General features: G+C 40.7%; 2 protein-coding genes across 5 annotated transcripts; one reads left to right on the forward strand and one right to left on the reverse strand.

Annotated features, from left to right (window-relative positions):
• The first annotated feature begins 973 nt into the window (after positions 1–973).
• On the forward strand, positions 974–11,008 carry LOC6551230. The gene is made up of 6 exons (XM_001978306.3): positions 974–1,117; positions 1,402–1,462; positions 2,320–2,821; positions 8,868–9,016; positions 9,112–9,192; positions 9,252–11,008. The coding sequence occupies exons 3-6, from the start codon at positions 2,482–2,484 to the stop codon at positions 9,375–9,377; spliced, it is 696 nt and encodes a 231-aa protein (XP_001978342.1). The 5' UTR covers positions 974–1,117; positions 1,402–1,462; positions 2,320–2,481; the 3' UTR covers positions 9,378–11,008.
• A 2,450-nt stretch (positions 11,009–13,458) lies between these two features.
• On the reverse strand, positions 13,459–20,323 carry LOC6551231 (1-acyl-sn-glycerol-3-phosphate acyltransferase alpha). Of its 4 annotated transcripts, none has more exons than XM_001978307.3 (4): positions 20,052–20,323; positions 18,040–18,472; positions 15,426–15,559; positions 13,459–15,327 (listed from the first exon to the last, which is right to left on the reverse strand). In XM_001978307.3, exons 2-4 carry the CDS (start codon positions 18,219–18,221, stop codon positions 14,582–14,584), a joined length of 1,062 nt encoding a protein of 353 aa, XP_001978343.1. In that variant the 5' UTR covers positions 18,222–18,472; positions 20,052–20,323; the 3' UTR covers positions 13,459–14,581. The 4 variants fall into 4 exon arrangements, with proteins under 4 accessions (XP_001978343.1, XP_026838194.1, XP_026838196.1 ...); XM_026982393.1 differs by having other exon boundaries at positions 20,104–20,322; XM_026982395.1 differs by lacking the exon at positions 20,052–20,323 and adding an exon at positions 19,961–20,006.
• Between the last annotated feature and the right edge of the window lie 844 nt (positions 20,324–21,167).

Here is a 21,167-nt window from a genome sequence, read left to right on the forward strand (position 1 = left end):
TGTAAAAAGCTCTTGGCACCCCTAAATAAATGAATCAAATATCGCTGAGTCAGTCACCCACACAGAACAGTCAAATGGGTGTACAACTAATAAATCAGCTAAGAAACGAGAAATTCAATGAAACTTTCCCGAAAATGCATTTAAATGGTAAACAAATATTTAAATGAGATAACTCAACTTGTATTTAACACTTAGTTATGTCCAACTCAGATTAATGGCATACAAAGACAAGCAACATGCGAAACACACAGAGACAGAAAGACCGCGATACAAAAAGGACTACTCAAGGACACACCCATACCAGTGAAGGAACCTACGAGACAAACACGAACACACGAACACACGGACACACTCACACACAAGTATTTTTGTGTAAAAGTATAAAACAGAAAATATGAACTAATGAATGAATATGAAATATATTGAAATAAAATCATTTCCAAACTACTTATTAAAAATGTGCTGTACGTTTTTATTGGGATACAGTCAACGTGAAGCTGAATATTTTCCCTCACAGCTCAGCAAACTACGTGCACTCGCTTTTCAGTTTTTAAGGCTTAAATTTATGATTTAGCAATCGAAATATGCTTGATATAAATATATTAATATTATTATTATAAATAATATCAATCAAGTAAGCACTGGCTTTCCATTTTGAAATTACGTATATGTAATCCTTTGGCGGGCATATTTATCCTCGAAAGCTAACTTGATTTCAGGTGCTCTTTTCGGAAAAAGCTGCTAAGCTTTTGCAAAAGCTAAAGCGCTCCTTAAACCGCAATCGCATTGTTTGTCTAATGCAGAGGTAGAAAGCTATTGGCTCGAGAGAATTTGGTTCGAGAGAAAACTAAGTGCGAGTGCGTCTGCCAAAAGCTAAGACATGTTGCGCGGACATGTTGCTGGCGGCACCGATGTTGCTGCTGCCCCGAGCCAGCAACATTTGTTGGCGCGCAGCCTCGGCGTCGCCGTCAGTTGGCTCTTGACTCTCCCACGCTGCAGTCGGTGGCTCTGGCCGGAATCAGCACCGGAATCGGAATCGGAATCGGTATCGGAATCGCAATCCGAATCGGAATCGGAATCTTGCCCGGATTGAAGGCGGACTGGGAGTGAGAGAGTGGTTCGTCACACTTGCAGTTGCAGCAGCAGCAGCAGCAGCAGCAGTGGCAGCAGCAGCAGTGGCAGCAGCGAAAATCAACAGAATCAACAAAGGCAACACAAAAGACGGTGGGCAAAAAGCAATCAGCAAACAGTCGGTTGTAAAAAGGACTCGGAAGCTCGGAAAATAGGAAAATCGGGGCGACGAAAAACGTGGGGGGTGTCTGCCTGCTTGCCACCGCTGCTCGCTGGCTGGGAAATTCGTGTTGTGTTTTGTTTTCACATTTCCCTTCCTTTTTTTTCAAGTATTTTTAGTGCTTGCGTGCGAAATTTTGTTGGTGTCAAAGTTAAACCATTTACGTGAGATGTAAGTAGCAGAGCCTTGAAAAGAGCAAAAATAGCCAAAAAATATAATAAATAAATAGAAAAGGGAAAATCAATGCGGGTACGCGTGTGCCCCTGTGTGTGTGTGTGCCTGTGTGTGTATGTGTGCATGTGTGTGAGTGTGCGTGTGTGTGTGTTTGTGTTTGTAAGGAGGAAAATCCATAAAACGGCGTGAAGTGAAACTCGAACTTGTCGCTCTCCTTTGCGAATAATAAGTTGCAAGATTCGAATTAAGCACTGGGTGTGTGTGGGTGTGTGAACTTCTCTGTTTTTGGCAGCCGCAAGGAGCCAAAATATGTGGCAAAAAATGGAAATGAAAACGCCAGTCCCAGCAGCCCCAAGAAGCTTTGTAAACAAGCCATTCGGCTGCCAAACACGGAACTGCCGAACAGCTGATGCGCCGCCCAACCACCCCCCGCAAAATGCCCACCACCACCCCCAAAAAACACTCACACACACACAGAGGCGGAGGCAGAGGTAAAATTGCTGCCAAAAACTGTCTGTCGACACAATGCAGAGAAACTTTTGGGCCAACAGAACAGTGGGCAGAACTTGATATAATTTGTTGTACATCGAACTAAATCAACTGAAACAATTGAGCTCAATCAAAAATCGCCGAAGCACACAATTAATAAATGCACCCAACTATTCTGTGAGCCCAAAAACAAGAGTCTACAAGACATGTTGTACAGTTTGGAGTTCAAACGCTTTTTTTTACCAATATTTACCATTCTTTTTACCACATTAAAACCACTGTATAACAACATCAAATTGATTAAGTTTCCAATAATATATCACCTTTTTCCACACACCCCAACACACACACACACACACGCAAAGTGCAAGGACAGGCTAAGAAGAAGAGCAGCACAAAAAGGATAATTGCAACAGCAACGCAAGAAGCAATCTAAGCAACTGCAACTGCAACAGCAACAGCAACATTTGCTGCAAGTGCAGCTCCACAGCCGTCGCCGCCGCCAAGTTCAAAATCAACGCCTGACAATGACAAAAGCAGCAGCAGCAGCAACACCAATCAAAACAGCAGCAGAAGCAGCAACATCAGCAGCAGCAGCTGCAGCAGCAACTGCAACTGCAACCGAAGCAATAACAATCAATGGGCCCCAAACGACATGGCGACGTCAACGCGGCTGCACAACAGCAACACGAAACATGCAGCAGCAGCAGCAAGAGCAACAGCAACAAACGTACTTGCAACGCCTGAAGGCGGCCGGTCGACTGGGGGCGTGGCTGCCACCAATGACGTCGCTGCGGCTGCCAACTGACTATCTCGCCCAGCTGATTTTGGCCCTGTGCCTGCTGGGCTGCCTCAGCCCCTTTACAGGTAATTAGCATTTCATTTGCAGCCCTTTACATCAGGGACGCAATCCTGCTCATGCTTTCCAGATTACTGCCCATAGTTTTCAGTATCCGACACGTATGCCTGTAGAGAAACAGATCAAATGTACTGGCGGCTAGAGCAACTAAGGTCCACCCTAATGTACCTAACATTGGCGTTTCCTCGTTAGCAGCGCCTCTTCTTCTTCTACTTCTTCTTGGTCTTCTTCTTCTCGCGCACCCAAATCGAATCAGTTTTTAATGCCCTCTAATGACGCGATTATCCTGGAATAACATTTGCGTTCCGCAGCGTTTTGCGCAAAATTAATTTCGCTGTAGGTAACTGCGGGAGAAAAGCAATGGAAATGAAACTGTCAGAAAGGCTGCCATAACAATGTCAGCCCGCCTTTCGTTGAATATTTTCCCTCTTTTCCGCCTTATGCGAAATTTGCATATATCGAACTGCAACCTTCGACACAACCAACACTCCAATTTCTAAGGCGCCGGTGAGTCGGCCATAAATCTGCCTACTACAGTGAGTACTCACTCGGCCAGCCATTTGAAATTTAATATCAATAATGCAGACGCCTTAATGTCAATCGAATTAAACTCAATGTATCTCTTGGGTTTTGAAATCCATTATGCAGCTGTCTTTGTTTGTTGACTGCAAGCAAAATAACTATGCAATAATTCTCCGGAGTGTTGAAATCAGTTGAAATTAATAGTTGTAAAGGCAGGCTGATCAATAATTTAGCTTGCCAAAAGAAAGGAGTTTAAATTTTCATTGCCAAAAGCAGGAGAAATTCCCCAAAAAAAGTCAATAATCTTGTCTAATAAATGGCAAAACCAGCTCATTAGTTTGTTCAAATATATATTCCGTGTCAGTTGCTATATTCAAAATTGCTCTTGGCAAAACTTGTATTTTCCCACAAATAGAGTGCCAACTGTACTCCACCTTGCGAGTGCTCAATCAAATTTGATGATTCTGTTTTTCTTTTATGTGCCAGTCGGAGCCGAGCCATAAACAATTGCCAGCAGAATGGGAAAAGTCTTGAGATTGCCAGAAAGGCTACCACTGCAGTGGCAAAAAGCCTCTTGGCCAATGGAAAGTGTTGAAAAGTTGGACTAAATTACAGTTTTCGAGCATTTTCCATTCATGATCTCTGCGAAAAGCAACTGGAAGTGATACATTTGAATGAAGTAAATGAAGTATTTGTTTTTAGTTGTTTCTTTAGTTCCTTTATTTATTGGCGAGCAGTTGAATATTCTTGAACATTTCTTAGAGCCAGTGACTTTTTCTAGCCGTGTAGCTTCTTTCTATTGAGCAGTTTGAGTTGTTAGTAACTTGGCTACAACCTTGACTTTGCACATGCAACGAACACGGCTGTTCTAACCCTCCTTTCCAACCGCAAAAACCACTTTAGTTACACACAATTTGAATGTTAGAACAGAAAGCTAGAAGAATAGCAGAAACTGGAACATGTGGTCGCTGCTCAAGTGCTGATGGCTTAACTCAAGTGAGATTGATATCGAGCGATATGCGCCATCAATCATGAGGCTTTCTATGGCATAACAGCGTCTAATTAAGTGCACGATGGCCATTGTGGGCGTCAATGGGTTAAGATGTGCCCTGCTGAGGAACAGTATTCAAATATATTGAGAAAGTATGTAAATTATGTAAATTATTATGTAAATTCTTCATATATATTACGAGTATATACCCCTTTGTGCCATCTCAAATGCGGGGTATAGCTTACATAAAGTACGCCGATCGATGGTGGAGCGTTGCGTTTGGGCTAATTACAGTGGCTACAAAGAGTGGTGCTCGTTTGCTTTTCCTTCGTGATGGCGATGGTGGGGCAATCAATCGACCGTTGAGTGGTGACAAGAGTTGCTTGGTTGGTTGGTTGGTTGGCTTGGGTGCTCCATCGAGAGATGGTTGATTATGGCCAACGACGCAATCGGATGGTCAATCGATCCACTCCATGGCTAATCTGAACCCAAATCGCGTAGTCAGGGTCATCTAATGGCCCCCATCCTTTTGCTCCCCAAATCAACATGAGTGCGTTCGTAAAGTAAGGGATGCTCTATCGAATTTGAACTGCAAGTGCAGCCATCTGGCAAAAGCACAAACATTTATGGCAGGGATCGTTTAAAATAACATTTAAATGTAATTGCAGTCGTGTTTTATTGAGCACATGCAGTATAAATGTTACAACCAGATAACTATAACACACTGTAATCTGACGTACTTACTTCATTAAATACGTGATTGAACTGATGGGTTGCCTAAATCGTACCTACTTCCTATTTGAAATAACTAATTGAACTGTAAAAACTGTACTCTGATAGGGTTGCCAAAATCTTACTTACTTCATATTTGAAATACCTAATTGAACTGTAGTAAACTGTACTCTAATAGGGATGCCACAATCGTACTAACTTCCTATTTGAAATACCTAATTGAATAAACTGTACTCTGGTAGGGTTGCCACAATCGTACTTACTTCCTATTTGAAATACCTAATTGAACTTTGCAATACAAAAAGTGTATTATTTTGGCAGTCATTTTAAGTAACATATACAATTTTTCTACTTTATCTTTAGTTAATGCCTAGTTAAGCACGGATGTTTAATTTGAATCAATTGGCCCACGTGCCGTAGCCTTAAACTCTACGTTCAAGCCGTCCACTTGGCACATTACGCATACGACACGTTGACGGGTAGGAAAAAAGTGCCATTACAAAAGGCAAAACAGAAATGTGGGGAGGCGGCTGAAGGGTTGGTGTCGACGTGACCCGGCTAATTACCCAGCACCGTGGCATTCAAAATGGTTTTGTAATCTTCGCTTCCGTTAGCAAATCGCCAGTCGCGAATTGGCCAAAACAAACGGCAAACATGAAATGCCAGAATTCAAATCAAATCAAATACGATTTGATTAGCACTGGCGTATCCAACTCCTACTTATACTCGTCTACAGCTTAAGCTACATGAAACGATCCTTTTCATTGAATATGAAATGTTTTGTTGGCCACATTTTTTCTCTGTGCATAGAGTGGCGAATGAGAGTCGCAAGGCAGGCAGCAAAAGTGGAAAACTTGATGGCTGCACTCACTCAACGATGCCACCGTGACCCTGCCACTTGGGCAGCCCCTTGCCAATCCGGCTTTCCCCCGATTTTCCCATGCTTTTCACCGCCTGTCCTCCTCTTCCCTCGCCTTGCCTTTCCATTCGTTTCCTTTGCTTTTTGCTTAGGCATTTATGAACTGCTTCGACACAAGGCTACTGCAACTGTGGCAGTGCATTTCATTTCATTTCATTTTTTTGTTTTTCTTTTTTTTCTTTGCCTAGAAAAGTGGCTCATTGTGTTTGGCCAGCCAGCATTTTGAATTGGCCACGAGTAGGAAAAGCGGAAAATCTTTTTAAGCATTCTTCTTGTCAAGTTCGGGAAAGTGGCGAGTGGCGTGTGGCGTGTGGCGTTTGACATTGAAAGTGAACTTCCCACATATCCGCTAGGCTGGGCTGCTTTAAATGAAATAGTAAAACAGTTGGACAACAAGTCCATATGTACAAATTAAACTGAATCACTTTGCACATAGAAAAGAGACATATGCATATGTAAATGGAACGTCAATCATGCAAATTAAGCCAAATTGTGGGCCAATTGACAACGAATCGGGAATCGAGTGCACTCACTTACATTTTCCCCAATTGACGCAGGTCGCTGGGACTTTAATTATTTGAAGCAGCCGCAAAATGCACTGCTAATTCATTTAATTGCAATTTGTCACGAAGTTTTCAGTTGCCACTTAGTGCGAAAAACGAGTGTGTGTGACTGCGCTCGAAATTGATTTTCCCTGAAAATAGCACAAAGGACTAGACCAATTTAAGCGCATTTCGGTTGAATTTCCGCGCCAAAAGAGGACACACACAGACACACTTGCACAGGATGTTGCTGAAGGAGCACCTTGTTAAATGTCACAACAAAAGCTATTTATAAGTGAGCCGCGGCCCTGGACGCACCGCTTCCCCTCCCCCGCCACGCAAGTGACCCCAGACCCCCAAGACCCCAAAAAGAAGCCACCATGTCCGTCCTTTGGACTCCCAACGCCCAGGTCAGGTGGAAATGCGAAAAAGCCAGGCATTAAAATGTAATAAACATAATTGTGAAATAATGCCGGCGCTGCAACGAAATGCATTTGCCAGCGCCGAAGACAAACAGAACACTTAAAAAAAGTATATGTATAGAAGCCATATGGTATTACTTGCACTGAATTCAGCTGCCTACACATTTTAGAAACAAATGTGGCTGCCTAGGTGTTTCAATTAAGTTTGTTTCGCCCAAAGTTGTCAATTAGCAGCTTTTCGAAGCGCCTAAAGGACCTCCAACTGTTTGCGAATTTCCGAAAACCGATTCGTGCGCTTTTCTCGCAGTATGTGGCATCCACTGCGAAGGGCGAAGGTTAAGCAGAGAGTGGGCGGTGGGCGGTGGGCGGAGGTGGGGAGCTGGCCTGCTAAACTTTGACCCAGGACGAAGCTAAATTGTTTGGGCGACAGCTGGCGCACGAAAGTTGAACGCTTGCTTTTAATTATTCAGCGATCTTAAAAAAGGACTGCGGCGAATGTGAGAATAAACGGGGGAGGGGATGGGAAAATGGGAAAACGGATAAAGCGAAAGCTGGCAAGGAAAGCGGGGAAAACCCGGCAAGAGCAAGACCACGTGCAACCTACGAACTTTCGCTGCAATGGCGGAAAATCGTGGCTATTGCGAGAGAGTGGCAAGTGAAAGTAGGAAATGCGAGGAGGAAAATGCGAAGAGGATGAGAGGGCGAAAGGACGAAAGGACAATGCAGGGCAAACAAACGAACAAACGGCTGCAGCTTCAGCCCAAATGCCGCCACCCATTTTCCTGCCTCGAAGTTAACAATGCCGCAACTTCCCCAAAAAGTGTAAAGGAAAATCGCCCGAGACACAGCGAAAGAAAAAGTTTGCCGCCGTGTGTTGAGCGTCGCACTGCAAAAAATCAGCTGTCACTTGGATTGTTCTTTAAAGAGCACGTTTTTCAAACGAAATAGAATAAATACACCTTTTTTACCTAGTTACAAGCATTTAAGTAAAATGAGAAATGAGAAAAAATCGCATAAAATTTATATATAGTTTTCTATACACTACATAGTTTTCTTACACTATATTAATGTGGAAAATTTGTTGTTTATTTCCAAATACTTTAACCCAAACTGTTAATTGATTTGTTCTCAAGTTGCTCAGCTTATGTTGCACTCCACACAATTGTTGCAAGTGTAGAATGCGACCCATTAAAGACCGCATCCGCAATTCGTGTGTTGCGGTCGAACCTGCACCTTCGTATCAGCAACAAATGCCCGGCTGCACCTACGTCACTTGCAACAATTCCGCCGTCATGTGCAGAAATGTTGATTGCAGCAATGTTGCAGAGCTTTTGCGACCCCGTGACCCCCTCCCACAGACCCCACAGACCCCACAGATCTGCCAGCTGTCTGTCCCCACAAATGTCCAACTGTCAGTGGCACTGTCCCCCTGAAATTGATTCTAACATGGGGTATTTATTTCCCTAATGATGAGGGTCAACACTTTTGGGAGCCTTAAAAAGTGCGCAAGTATTCGAATTGAAAATGAAGGCTAGTGGGTTTTGCTACCGCCACATAATGCTGAAAGTGGAGTCAATTTATAAGGTAGTGCATCTATAGGTTTTCCATATTTCATAGCTTCATTCATGAAGTACTAGGCATAGCAATTAATTATTCAGTCGTCTAACTAACTGACAATCGAAATCAGTTCAATGGCAAACGGCGCACGAAAACACGTATTATCTGGCTTTCGATTTGATTCTAAATTGGCATTTACGTAACCCCCGGTTCACACGAATTGATAGTCGCTGATCCGTGGGTTCAAACGGCGGATTAGCCGGATTAAAGTGGAGCATGGGCAGTTTAGATGGCATACACGTACACACGACTTAAATATTTGAATGGGACCGCCATTAAATAACCAAGTGATTGTCTCTGATTTCCCAGCTGCACTCGAGGAGGACTGCGTTGACTTTCAGGGCAACAAGGTGAACCACGGCATGCTCTATGTGCCCGGACCAGGAGTCTGTAGCCTCTGTGTCTGCTATCACTCCGAGCCACTCTGGTGCAAGGCCATCTACTGTGATCCGCCCTACGTGAGTAACTAGTGCGCTTAAAAAGCAATGGTGCACTTAGGTCTTGTATAACCCAAACGATATAGATGCTAACTTCCATCCATTCTGCCCATTAGTTTTGCAAAAACTTCCGAGTTGGCGAGCGTTGCTGTGAGTTCGAGTGCTTGGATCCGCCCGGCGAGGACAAACTGTACCAGGTAGGTACAGGTGGCCCGGAATATGAACAAATGTAACCAGACTCTGCCTTTGTCAATAGGAGCGCATGCGAAAGAGGGCCGAGATACTGGCCGGGAACAGTACAGCCTCGAATGTGCAACTCGCCCCGATTGCCATGTCCACCATAATGCTGGGATTCCTGGGCAACAGCTTCCTCAACTTATAACTTGAAGTCAAATAGCAAGGAATGGAGGTCAACTCAAGGCGAAGCTAAATCACAACATCCTCATTTTTGTTGCTCCTAAAGCGTAGGAAACTCTCTGCCCCAAAAAATTATTACAGTGTAATAAGCAAAGCAAATGAAACCGGGCCACATATCTGTGGCCTTCAACCGAATGGATGCACAGATGCAGCGCGCCATCGATGCGTAGGTTCTCACTTATATCCCCAGACTTATAATAGGTACAATAATAATTTCAATGGACATGGAACAGGAACAGCTAGGGCATGGAAAGTCGCCCCACAATTGCAAAACATTTTCGAGTACTTTCAATGTGATCCGCATCCGAATCCGAATCCAAATCGAATCGGTAGAGCCAGCAGATATAGCATATACACTTACATCTACCTAAGTATAGATGAGTAAGCAACACCAAGAAACCAGAACAAACTCATCAAGCGAACGTATAAGACAGTCTCTAGCTCCTAAGACTATAGTAAAGAAATATATATATATATATGTAAAAAAATATATATACACAGATGTATGGACATCTATGTAAGCGTATTGTACATAAGAGTATATAGCTCTTTGTATCGGATCAAAAATTGTTGATTAGTGTTTAGCTAACTGAATGAGGGCAACTCTTCTAGGAAGATAGGTTTTTTTTAATCCAATAAAAATGTTCACCATAAGTCGCCGAAGACACTATACACCACAGTTCACCACATTAGATACTGCTCCTAGTACATTTTTTAGAGCTGTCAGGGCATCGGTAATATTTTGTATGTTAGTTTCTACCTAAAAATAAATGGAATATGAAAAACAGTCAGGAGGAAATCGTTGGAAACGATAGTAACATTGGCATTAGCATTGAAATGCGAAAACTTGATAGCTCTAATTTCTTTCCAACCACCAAACACGTTTAAAACTTATATAAATGGCGGTAAGGGCAGAACGATGGAATCGCGATCTTAGTAAAGGGTAGTAAATTACACATATCTTGGCAACATTTTTTCCAAAATATTATAACAGACACGGTCACGAATGAATCATTAACTCTTGCATTGGTGCTAATTTTATCGTAGGCTAAAATATAATTAAAATCACACACTCCCCACTTCGCACATCACACTCCAATCACATTGAATCAAATTCTATATATCAATTAGGTAATGTAATCGAAAGCAAAAAGTGTAGTTAACCAATTAAAGGTAATGACGACCCTATGTTTTATGTAAGAAATTTGCCTAAGGTAAATCCGTTAACGATATAATACTAAATAATTATAACAATAACTAATGGAAACCAACTCCTATGTTAGCTCGCTGGATAGGTTTTCATTTTGCCCTTTGGATAAATCAAGTGCATAATCAGCGGAAAACCAATACCAGATTCGGCAAAGCTTAGTAGACATGTAGGAAAATCCCTTCAAGAAGAATAGATCTCGTTTCAACTTTAGGCTAATGACTCTGAAGCCATCTCCGTCTCTTTCTATATATATATATTAAACCTATGAATGTAGCAAATAAATCTAGAGATATAGCTGGACCAGCAGGCAAAACATGAACTCGAATGAACATGAATGGAGTCGATGGAAATCAATATATGTGAGTGGGTTTCACAATCCAGGGGAAGTTGGTCAAATTCTTTTTCACTTGACAGCACATCAAAGTAAATTACATTTTAACAATAAAGTACATATATAAAATGCGGGATATCCGAGAAAAACGTGGAGTACGGCTGTGAAATTATGTTTGCTTTAAAATGCATAAACGCAACTGTAAATATTAAATGATCACTAAAGTATATAGGCCATAATATGGTAAAAAAAACTATTCAGATCAAGTAGAGGAGAAGATTCGATAAAAGTGAAATGAAGCTCAGCGAGACAGGAAATTAGAAGAAAGCTAACTAATTAACTGAATGTACAATTCAATATGCCACAACATCTGACCAATTATGATCCATAACAGATAATATATATATACAAACAGATATGTATACATACATCAATCCAAGTATCTGATAAGAAAAATTACAAATTTTAATTAAGCCAATACGGAAAGAAAAAGATGATGACAATGAGAATGAGATTGAGATTGAGAATGAGATAGAGAATGGCAGATTCGAAGCGCGCTTAACCAATTTTTAACATAGACTCAACTAACAAATGCAAATTGGCTTTAATTAACAACTAATAACAAAGAAATCACAAGAATAATAATTATGTATAACCCAAAGTTGATATTGAGAAAAGTATTTGAGTTGTTTTCGATCGATTTTAGTTCTAGATAGCAGTGTTGTAAAACAACCGAAAAACTTTTTCCTAAGCTTAAGCGCTTTGCCATTTGCAGGAACCCAAAGATCCTTGAAAATAATGTTTTTATAACCGATGAAGTGGGCTACAGGCAGGATATAAAGCTCCCTGTATTCCGATATCTGGAATGATACAACAAATACAAATCCTAATGGCAGTTTTTAAAATATTCCTTCAGTTCAATACGATCTATGCAAAAATTCCTAATCATTAATAATCAAACCGTTTCAACACTGGCAAAGTGAAAGAGAGACAAAAACACAGCGAAAATGAAAGAGATAGCATAACTAATGTATGCTTTTGGGCTATATATCCTGCCTTCCAGACTGGAAATGATTAATCTTTATTACTGATATTAATTATTGTAGAGCAGGAAATATTTTACAATTCTTAAACCTTACCAAACCAAATCCAAAAACGCTAACAAAACTATTAAACTTGACAATTTTTAATGTTATCGAAATCAAAGTTCTAACAAGAATGTCTAATGAAAAAACTTGAAGAAAATGCAAAAAATATATTGATTAAAATAAAAACAAAGCAAGAAATGTCATGAAATGTTAACCGATAATTTCGCAGAAGAGGCAAATCCAAAATCATGTACGCATACCTTAATATAATAATAATATTAATTCTAATACCAGAAAATTTTAACAAAAATATACAAATATTTTCACAATAGCTTAAAATAACTGCACTTGTGTCATTCTTGGGGTATATGCATATTATTCAAATATATTAAATGCACTTGCGGATCTCGCATGGCAACATGTTTAATATCGGCCATTTACCAAAACTTATCAGTTGATTTATAAATGTTTGGCAAAACTGATGACGGTCAATAAACAAGACCCCCCATGGGTAAAATGCTGTTATCGGATCGGTATACAGAAATACATTATCTATATAGCCAGCTGGAAATGGTCCAACCAAAGGTTGCATTTAGAAATCAACGATTAGATTTCAACCGCACCGAATGTGCATTATGTTCCCTGCGTTGTCGGCGTCTTTATATTTAAGATTTAGTGTGTGTTTGATCTTCGGCACCTGATAAACACTGGACAGGAAGCTACTAATCAGCTGCGATAAGATGAATTCTCCAAGATCATACGTGCTCGCATAATCTCAGACGGAAGAGTTAGCTGTTGATAACCAGTTCGAACTTTTAACATTTAAGTTAAAAACTTGCCATTCAATGTTGTTGATTTTATGTACGATTTCGAATCGTCGTCATAACTCTAAACTATTTGATAAGCCCACTTGTAGATACAAATGTTCATAGTCCATCGAAAGCCAAACCGCCAGAAGAAACCATCGTAAATATTTGAAAAAAATATTTATTATACTTGTATTTAATTGTTTCCTTCGCTTTCGCCCTATCGCTTTTGATTTGTCTTTAAAGTAAACCGCATAGTATTTACAAAGTTAAGTTAACACTTTACCAGACAGATGGTACACAATTCACAATATACTTGAATACAATACACAAATAGGTGTTAGTTTAAAGATCCCATAAATTCCTTCGATGCCATGAGGTGATAAAAAGGTGAGAAGATAAAAAGTAAAATTATTCCTTTCTGTATGCAATTACAAGCGAATAGGGATACATTTTAATGGGGACCCTAACCTAGTTAGGGAATGTCTTGTACAAATAAAATACGTATGGTTTAAAAGAACTTGGTTAACTGCTCGTCAAGTGGTCGATTGTAAAAATCAACCAGAATTCGGCCTACATAAGTATGTTGTCATTTGCAAGATTAGTCATTCACAATGTATGTTTAGATATTTTTTATTATTAATTATATATTATTTGGTGTTATCATCTAGCAAGTACACGCGACAACAGGACCAACAGATATCATTGAATTATCATTGGCGGATAAAAACCCAATCGAAATGGCTTGGATCTTAACAATGCCTGATTAGGTCCATAATATAATCCAAGTCATTTCGATTCCTGTTGCATGCTGTACGATAGAGTTCATGTTTTTGGTTTGTTGTTAGTTGTTTTGTTTTTTTTGGTATGTGTTGCCTAAGAAAGAGATAAAGTCTGACAGTCGAGGGTCGCAGTTTTGTGGTTGCTACTCCTAATACTCATTTTGGTGCCTGAATTAGTCAAACTATTTGGATGTGAGTGTTGTTGCGTGGGCTGTAGCCGGAGACGTTAAAAGTGAGGAGCCAAACACATGGAACTGGCTTTTAAAATACACCTCTTCTTATACATTTAGTTAGGAATAAAAGATTATGCAAGTGCGGAAATCTACAAAATGATGCGCATGTTAACTTGATAAACAATGCTGGTTTATGTTCGAAAAAGTGTGTAAGCCTAGACCTATTTGGGATTTGACATTTTCAGTTAAGACTAGCGCACTGTCAACATCCATATTGCTAAATGATTTAAAAGTGCTAATACTTTCCTTGTTTCGTTGTTTAAAGTGGTACGGATTTGGTATTTACAAGTAAGCAGCTACTTTAACTTCTCTTTCAGTTGATTAAATCAAATTTGAAATGACTCTGTTTTCGATCAATGCAGTCAATATCTTATACTGGGTACAAGCAGTAACTTAAAAAATACTTCAGCCCCTACGAATTGAGAAATAAATTACGAAATAAATACAATAAAATGATAAGAGAGCATAGTTGGACTTCAACCAATAATATCAATACAAATACTGCGCGTGTACGAAAATTGCACAACTGTAGACTATAGAATTCCCAAATAGGCCCAAATAAAGCTGATTGCAGGTGGTCGTGCCCATCTAAAAGCCCCCAACGTGACACACCAGCTACGCCATGAGGTGTTTGGTATTTTTGGATATGAGTGTGTCTGGCTGTGGGTGTGTGTGGATGTGTGTGGATGTGTGTGTCTGTGGATCAAATGCTACATCGCCTAAAGCGTCTTGAGCAAGCTGGCCTTTGCGGCACCGGCTCCATAGCCCGGCGGCTGGCCATATGCCGAACTGCTACTGGCCACGGCAGCTGCGGCGGCCACCGCCGCATCCGCAACGGGAGTGGCAGCAGCTCCTGGAGGAGCCACAGTTGCTGTGGAAGAGGAGGTGGCGGTGGTGGTGGAGGAGGAGCAGGAGGTTGATGATGATGACGGCGACGATGAGGCGACTGGAATGCCTCCCTTCATTATTGGCGCATACCGCTGCAACGCCTCCGCGGACGTCAGCTTGAAGGTCTCAATCATCTGGCAGCGGACACGCTCCATTAGCACATCGATGTCGTCCTTGGTTAGACCCTCGGTGCTGACCGGCGGCAGTGTGGTAATCACAATGCGACCCGCATTCAGAATCTTTTTCTTGTCATTAAGGAATGTGCAGTAGGAGGAGAAGACCACCGGCAAGATGGGTATCTGCTGATCGATGGCCATGTGAAAGGCGCCCTTCTTGAACGGATGCAGTTCACCCGTGTTGCGACGCGTTCCCTCCGGGAAAACCCATAGTTTGATGCGCTGTTTCTTGATGCGCCGATTCACATCGTTCAGCGTTTCGCGCGCCTTCTCGCCGCGCACACGATCGATGAAGATTAGGCCAGCCAACCATGCCGCCAAGCCAAATGGCCAGGCGTAGAAGAGCTCCCGCTTGGCCACCACTGTGCACTTGTTCATCACATGCCAGATGTGGAACATGCCTGCGAATATAACGAGAAAGTTTCATTTAGATAGATAGCATTCTAAGTTCGCTGATTGATTGATGGATTAATGGCCTTCGAGCAATCAATTGGCTTACCCAGCACATCCAGCGAGCTTTGGTGATTGGCCACAATGATGCAGGCCTGGTCCTTGCCCAAATGCTCCTTGCCACGCAGCTCCCAACGCAGGCCGATCAACGTCGAAACGCGGTGACACCAGGTGCTCGCCCATCTGCCAAGCAAAAATGTTCGAAAATGTCTTAGAAAACTTTGCAATCATTGATTTCTGAAGATAGAGGTTATATTACACGGACCAAGAGAGATCGATCATTGTCAGAAAGCCACAACCATTTCCCACAGCGATGGTCTATACAAGCCAATTGTGAATGCACCATTACTTAATCAGTTGACAGCCATCGAGCCGCAGCTCTGATTTCTATCTTGTCGCCGGGATGACACCCATTCCATCTGGGCGTAGCCAAATCGGCTAGTCATGACATGTAATTACAGCTCGGGAACGTATAAATAATACCCCTGGGAGGGTGCACACTGTTTACTAGCAAGTCTCGTTCGTTTCTCGCCTCCAAAAATGGATCGATAAACTGCACAAGCTAGTTGAACAGAGGCATAATTGATTCAGATGAGTGGTATTTGTGTGTGCGACTAGCTGGACTACCTTGTACTCAGCCACCCCTGATATCAAATATTCATTGTTGTCTAATGCAAATGGCTATTTGAGTCGCTGAGCGAAATCGCCGAGGTGGCGAGAAATGCTACCAAGTGCACTAACCACATATCAATAAGGTAAAAAAAAAAAAAAAGCACAGCGCATTGGGGACACAATACGGTTTTTCCCGGCTTTTTCACTAGCGTGCAACAGCTCCCCTTCTCCGTAGTGCCCCCTTTCCAGATTCACGTCATAGCCAAGTGGTAACTCAAGCACCCAACAGTCCGATTCAATTCCCTCGAAAACTTCGTCCTTGGGTGGACGACACCAAGCACAAATCGCTAAGAAATACAATCACGAACATTACAATGTCAAGACTATACGATACCCATTCGCATTTATTATTTGTTCACTGTGTTATAGAGTAATGCAAAGCAACTAATCAGTTCTTGTGATTCCCAAGTGATTACATTTCTTTCAAAAATCAGTTTATTAAACTAGCAACAATAGAGGAAACAACCATGGGCCACAATTACCCGCGAGGGTGCAATAAAAAACCTTATCGCGACGTTAAGTTGTTGAGGAATTCGTCACGCCTTCAATTTCCGATGCCGGAATTGGCAACGCATACGTCATAAACATTGGTTTATCAAACAATAAATCTATATCTTTGAACTTATTGATAGATGGCACAGTTAACGTGTGATTTAGGTGAACAACAAAAATTGGTATGCTTGGTAGAAATGGAAATTCAGAAGTTTGGAGGATCATATGTTTGATGGTGCAACTTCAGAAATGATCATAACTAAATGAAATTGATCAATCAGCAGATTGGATGCATTATTAAAGAATATCATAATTTAAGAGGACTAGTTCCATGGACTAGTTCTACAAAAAACGATGCGAATGAGAAAGCCTCCATTCGCATTGTTCAAGTGCACAACAATTGGTGGCTTTTCGGACTTAATGGGGCCTTGAGGGACAGTTGGACAGTTGGCCAGTTCGACAGTTGGCCAGGAGTGCATTGCAGACACCTGCAGTCACTCCTTCGCAGTTGGGCCCTTGTTAATATTGATGGCCAATTAAAATTGTATGTGTCATTGACGCATTCGCCTTGGGAGCACCTCAAGGAAACCGAATCGAAAAGGACCCCTGCCTGTGGTCTTCCATGACAAGCCTATTCAATTGGGTTGAAATTAAGTTGGTGATGCCGCAATTACTCTATCTACCTGTCAAGCCAATACAATGCATTATTTATCGCCAATTTGATTGTCTAATGCATTTAAACAGTTCTTGTGTTGGCCTGATGCCAGATGGCGATTAGGAAAATTGTTTTATTAATTCGCATCAAGTTGCATGGGGAATTTATTTAAAATTGTATAAACATTTGACATTATTTGGGTTCGCGAGCAATTTAAGCGGTGACATGGGTGTTGGCGTTAAGTACTCCCTTTAAATATCATTAAATCATTTCATATACATTATTGGGGTGAAAGACATTAAGATTATTTTGGGTCAGGGTTACGCGTAAGCATGATAAAGTGCATCATTTTGCGGGTAATTAACGTGGGAACATCAGCTTAGCTTAAGTTCGCAATAATCATTAAGAAATGAAGTTTGATTTAATAACTTTTACCAATATGTACTGCCCATTATGAAGAGGCCTTAAATAAAATGCCATATGGTTTCATAGTTAGGCACAATGGGAAGTACTTCCGCAAATTATATTCTCTAGTAGCATTTCAACCCACGAGCCTAAAATGCTCAGCGTACATTGTATTAGTGCCGATGGGCAATCAGTCGCTCGAGTGCTTTATTATATAGATGGGCAGCAACCCATTAACGCAAAATCAAAGTGCCGAAGTTAATAAAGAGATATGGGAGTTCTTTTCTAACGAGCAATAAGTGTACTTGGTAATTAAATGTAACTATTAATATTTGAAATATTCATTATACTCTGATGTTGATGGATACTTCGTCTAATAATCTATCAGATTGGTGTAGAATTTTATGGTACATGGCATTATATATTTTGCAATACTTACAACAGATTGCGCACATCGCAGGGTCGGGTGAGGAATGCCGGAATGAGGATGATCGAGTTGAAGGACACGATGCCGTAGTACATCAGGAATTTGAAGTAGTATCGGAATATGTGATTGGTCTCGTAGAGGAATGGCAGCATCAGCAGCAGGAAAAGTCCCAGCAGCTCGAAGAACGAACTCATGTTGATTTTTTGATTATGTTACCGATTCAGCTTAGTGATTCAGCCGATTCAGATCCGGATCGTGCTGGAATCAATCTGCGCACTTCTCCTCCGATTCTCTTCTTACTTTCTCCTGCGTTCTCCACCCGATTTCCTACCCTATATGGGACTTTCTCAATAGTTCCCGTTCTCTGGATTTCCTCTGGTTAAGGCAGATTGCAGTCTTTTAGGTGTGAATTGTGTGTGGGTATCTTAGTTGTTCCTTCGATGTGCTGAAAAAGAGATTACAAATTTTGGATTAGGACAATTCAAATTTATTTGTAGGATTTTTAATCTAAATTACCCCACAAAGATACAATTGCACATTAAATACACAAGTTTATAGATCTTCAGTGATCATTTCTTGTATAGGTACCTATCATTGCTTTTTTAGCATGTTGCTTGTTTTAATGACCTTGCTTTTTCATATTAATTAAATAAAATGAAGTACACGTTTTAAGACTAAAAGCAAAATAAATATCAATCAAATTGGGTTTTTTATAAGTCGAATAGATATTATACCGAATTCTTACAGTTTTACAAGCACCGTTCTTTTGTTATGATGTGGGTTAGTGAAGTGTTAAGTGGCGATAAAGAGGAGGAAAGGGGAAATGGCAATTGCTGGTTGCACGCCATTTCTCCTGTTCCTTCCACTACTTTTATTGCTCTCTCTTTTATGCAAGCATTAATATGACAATTATGCGAGTGCAACAAACCACAACGTCACAAACACACACATGAATACTACAGTCGAGGGTAAAATAACAGCAGGCTGTGCTAGTTAAATACAAAACACAATATACAAAAAAATAAAAAAAAAAATAAAAAATTAATTATATGTGGATATGCTAATATGCATCATACGGTATTGATAAAGAATCCAACAACTGCTACTATCTTGACCGCAGCTGTATGTGCAGCAGCCCAGAAGAAAGAGAAAAAAATCAATTTAAATTTGCGCCCAGCGGCGAAAAACAACAAACAAAACAAAACGAGGGAAAAACGAAGAAATAGGAATTTAGCATTCCATATTGGGTTTTTGTACGGGTTTTATAGATATTATGTGATACTATCAATTGATATGCTATTGAATCTCGATTTGAATGCTGCATATATTCAGCTACGTAAATAAATGGTTCTTTTGTTTGCCATTTCTTTTATTTAGTTCGCTGCAACTATTCCCATTTTCTGCCTTAACACTTGAATGTCACTTCAGTTCGAGAACAGCTATTGATGTTTGGAAAATGTTACAAACGTAGGGTTATAAAACATAATTAAATAGGCACACAAAATGAGCTCTCAAAACTAAGATTCAAATCGGAACTTAAACTGCGATTTTACAAAATAAATTACAACATTTTCTTTTGATTTCATTTATATCCCAAAGCCATAGGGTAATTATAGTTTTTAGTGCGACAAAAACGTTACACATTATTTACTATTTTGCAAACTAGGGCCATCAAGGGTTAATATTCTTATTCCTTTTCGAACACATCTGGCACAAAACAAAATAAGCAAAAAAAAACGGTAAAAGAGGGTTGTGCCAAGAGAGCGGGCAAAAGAAAGGAAGAGAGAGAGAGGAGGGAGCGAGAGCGGCAGACACGCCAAGGATAATAGCAAAAGAAATCAACTCAAAGACACACACAGCACACACAAAGCCACACTCGAATTAAACATAAGTAAATAGAATTTTCGCCAGCTACGTTTTGTTGTGGGCAAACCTTTACAATTAAATTAAACAATTTGAATTTAATACAATTTGCGGCTGCGTGTGGAATTCGCTTGCCACACCAACAACAAATGAGTGCTCACTTTTTTCGTTTCGTCTCGTTTGTTTGTTGTGGATTTTAATAAAAGCGATTACGTTTTTATTTCGATTTATATCGTATGCAGGTATTTCCTTCTTTTTCCTCCTTTATTTTTATTTTTCTGCTGCGGCGACGACACAACGCCGACGTCGACGGCGACGCGAGAACGACGTTGCGCTGCGTTTGGCGAGAATTTCCGTTACCGGCGTTCGCGCGACTTTCGTGGCAACTGAGCAGATGGGCGGCAGCAATCGATAGCGCGCGGGTATCGATGGGCGGGCGCGTATCGATAGTGGGCGGGGTGGGTTCGAGTCTCAGCTCAGGTTCTAAGAATTTTGTTTCGAAAATTAATTGCGATTAAGTATTGAAGTCAAGTGTACTTGTAAAAAGAAAATGATGTGATTGCTTAATATTATAGCTTCCATGCGAACGCTTTGCCAAGTTTAGAAACCAGTTTATATGAATGCAACGAAAAATTTACTTCAAAAAATAACTAAAGAATTTATAAGAACATAGCATAAATTTACTCGAAGCAGATTAAGTATTGATGCATACTCAATATATCATGTACAAAACCATTTAAAAAACGCAGTTTAAACACTCTTAAATTTTAAATATATTTTACGACTTAAAGAAGACCTCAACTGGTCAAGGCATGCAAGTTAATTATAAAGCCACTGCAGATTGCACACAATAGAGTAGTTATAGTAGTGGTTTTTAAATGTAAGTGTAAAACAAATGCTGGCCTCAGTCCTCAGTTTGCTCTTCCTGAGACTCAAGGAATTCGACTTGGCAAACATTCTGACAGCTAAAACGTTATGATTTAGCTGCGATTTTCCGCACTTGGCAACCGATGCAATTGCGAAATGGAGCCCTTTGACCCGCGGACAGGAAAACGTGTGTGTCAGCCAGTCGGCGGGAAATGGATTTTATTTTTATAAAGACGCTCTTGGCAAAAAAACAAAAACAAAAATATTTTTGTTTACATTTGATTTTCTTATCGCCTAGCGGTCCGTGTGGTGAGCAGCTCAATGCTGACGACTAAAAGTCGGACAGGTGGACCCGATGACGGACGCAAAACTACAATATGATAATGTAGAGGCACTTGCGAAATGTTGAA

The sequence above is a fragment of the Drosophila erecta genome, unplaced genomic scaffold, assembly GCF_003286155.1.
Source record: "Drosophila erecta strain 14021-0224.00,06,07 unplaced genomic scaffold, DereRS2 tig00000126-arrow-pilon, whole genome shotgun sequence".
Taxonomy (NCBI): domain Eukaryota; kingdom Metazoa; phylum Arthropoda; class Insecta; order Diptera; family Drosophilidae; genus Drosophila; species Drosophila erecta.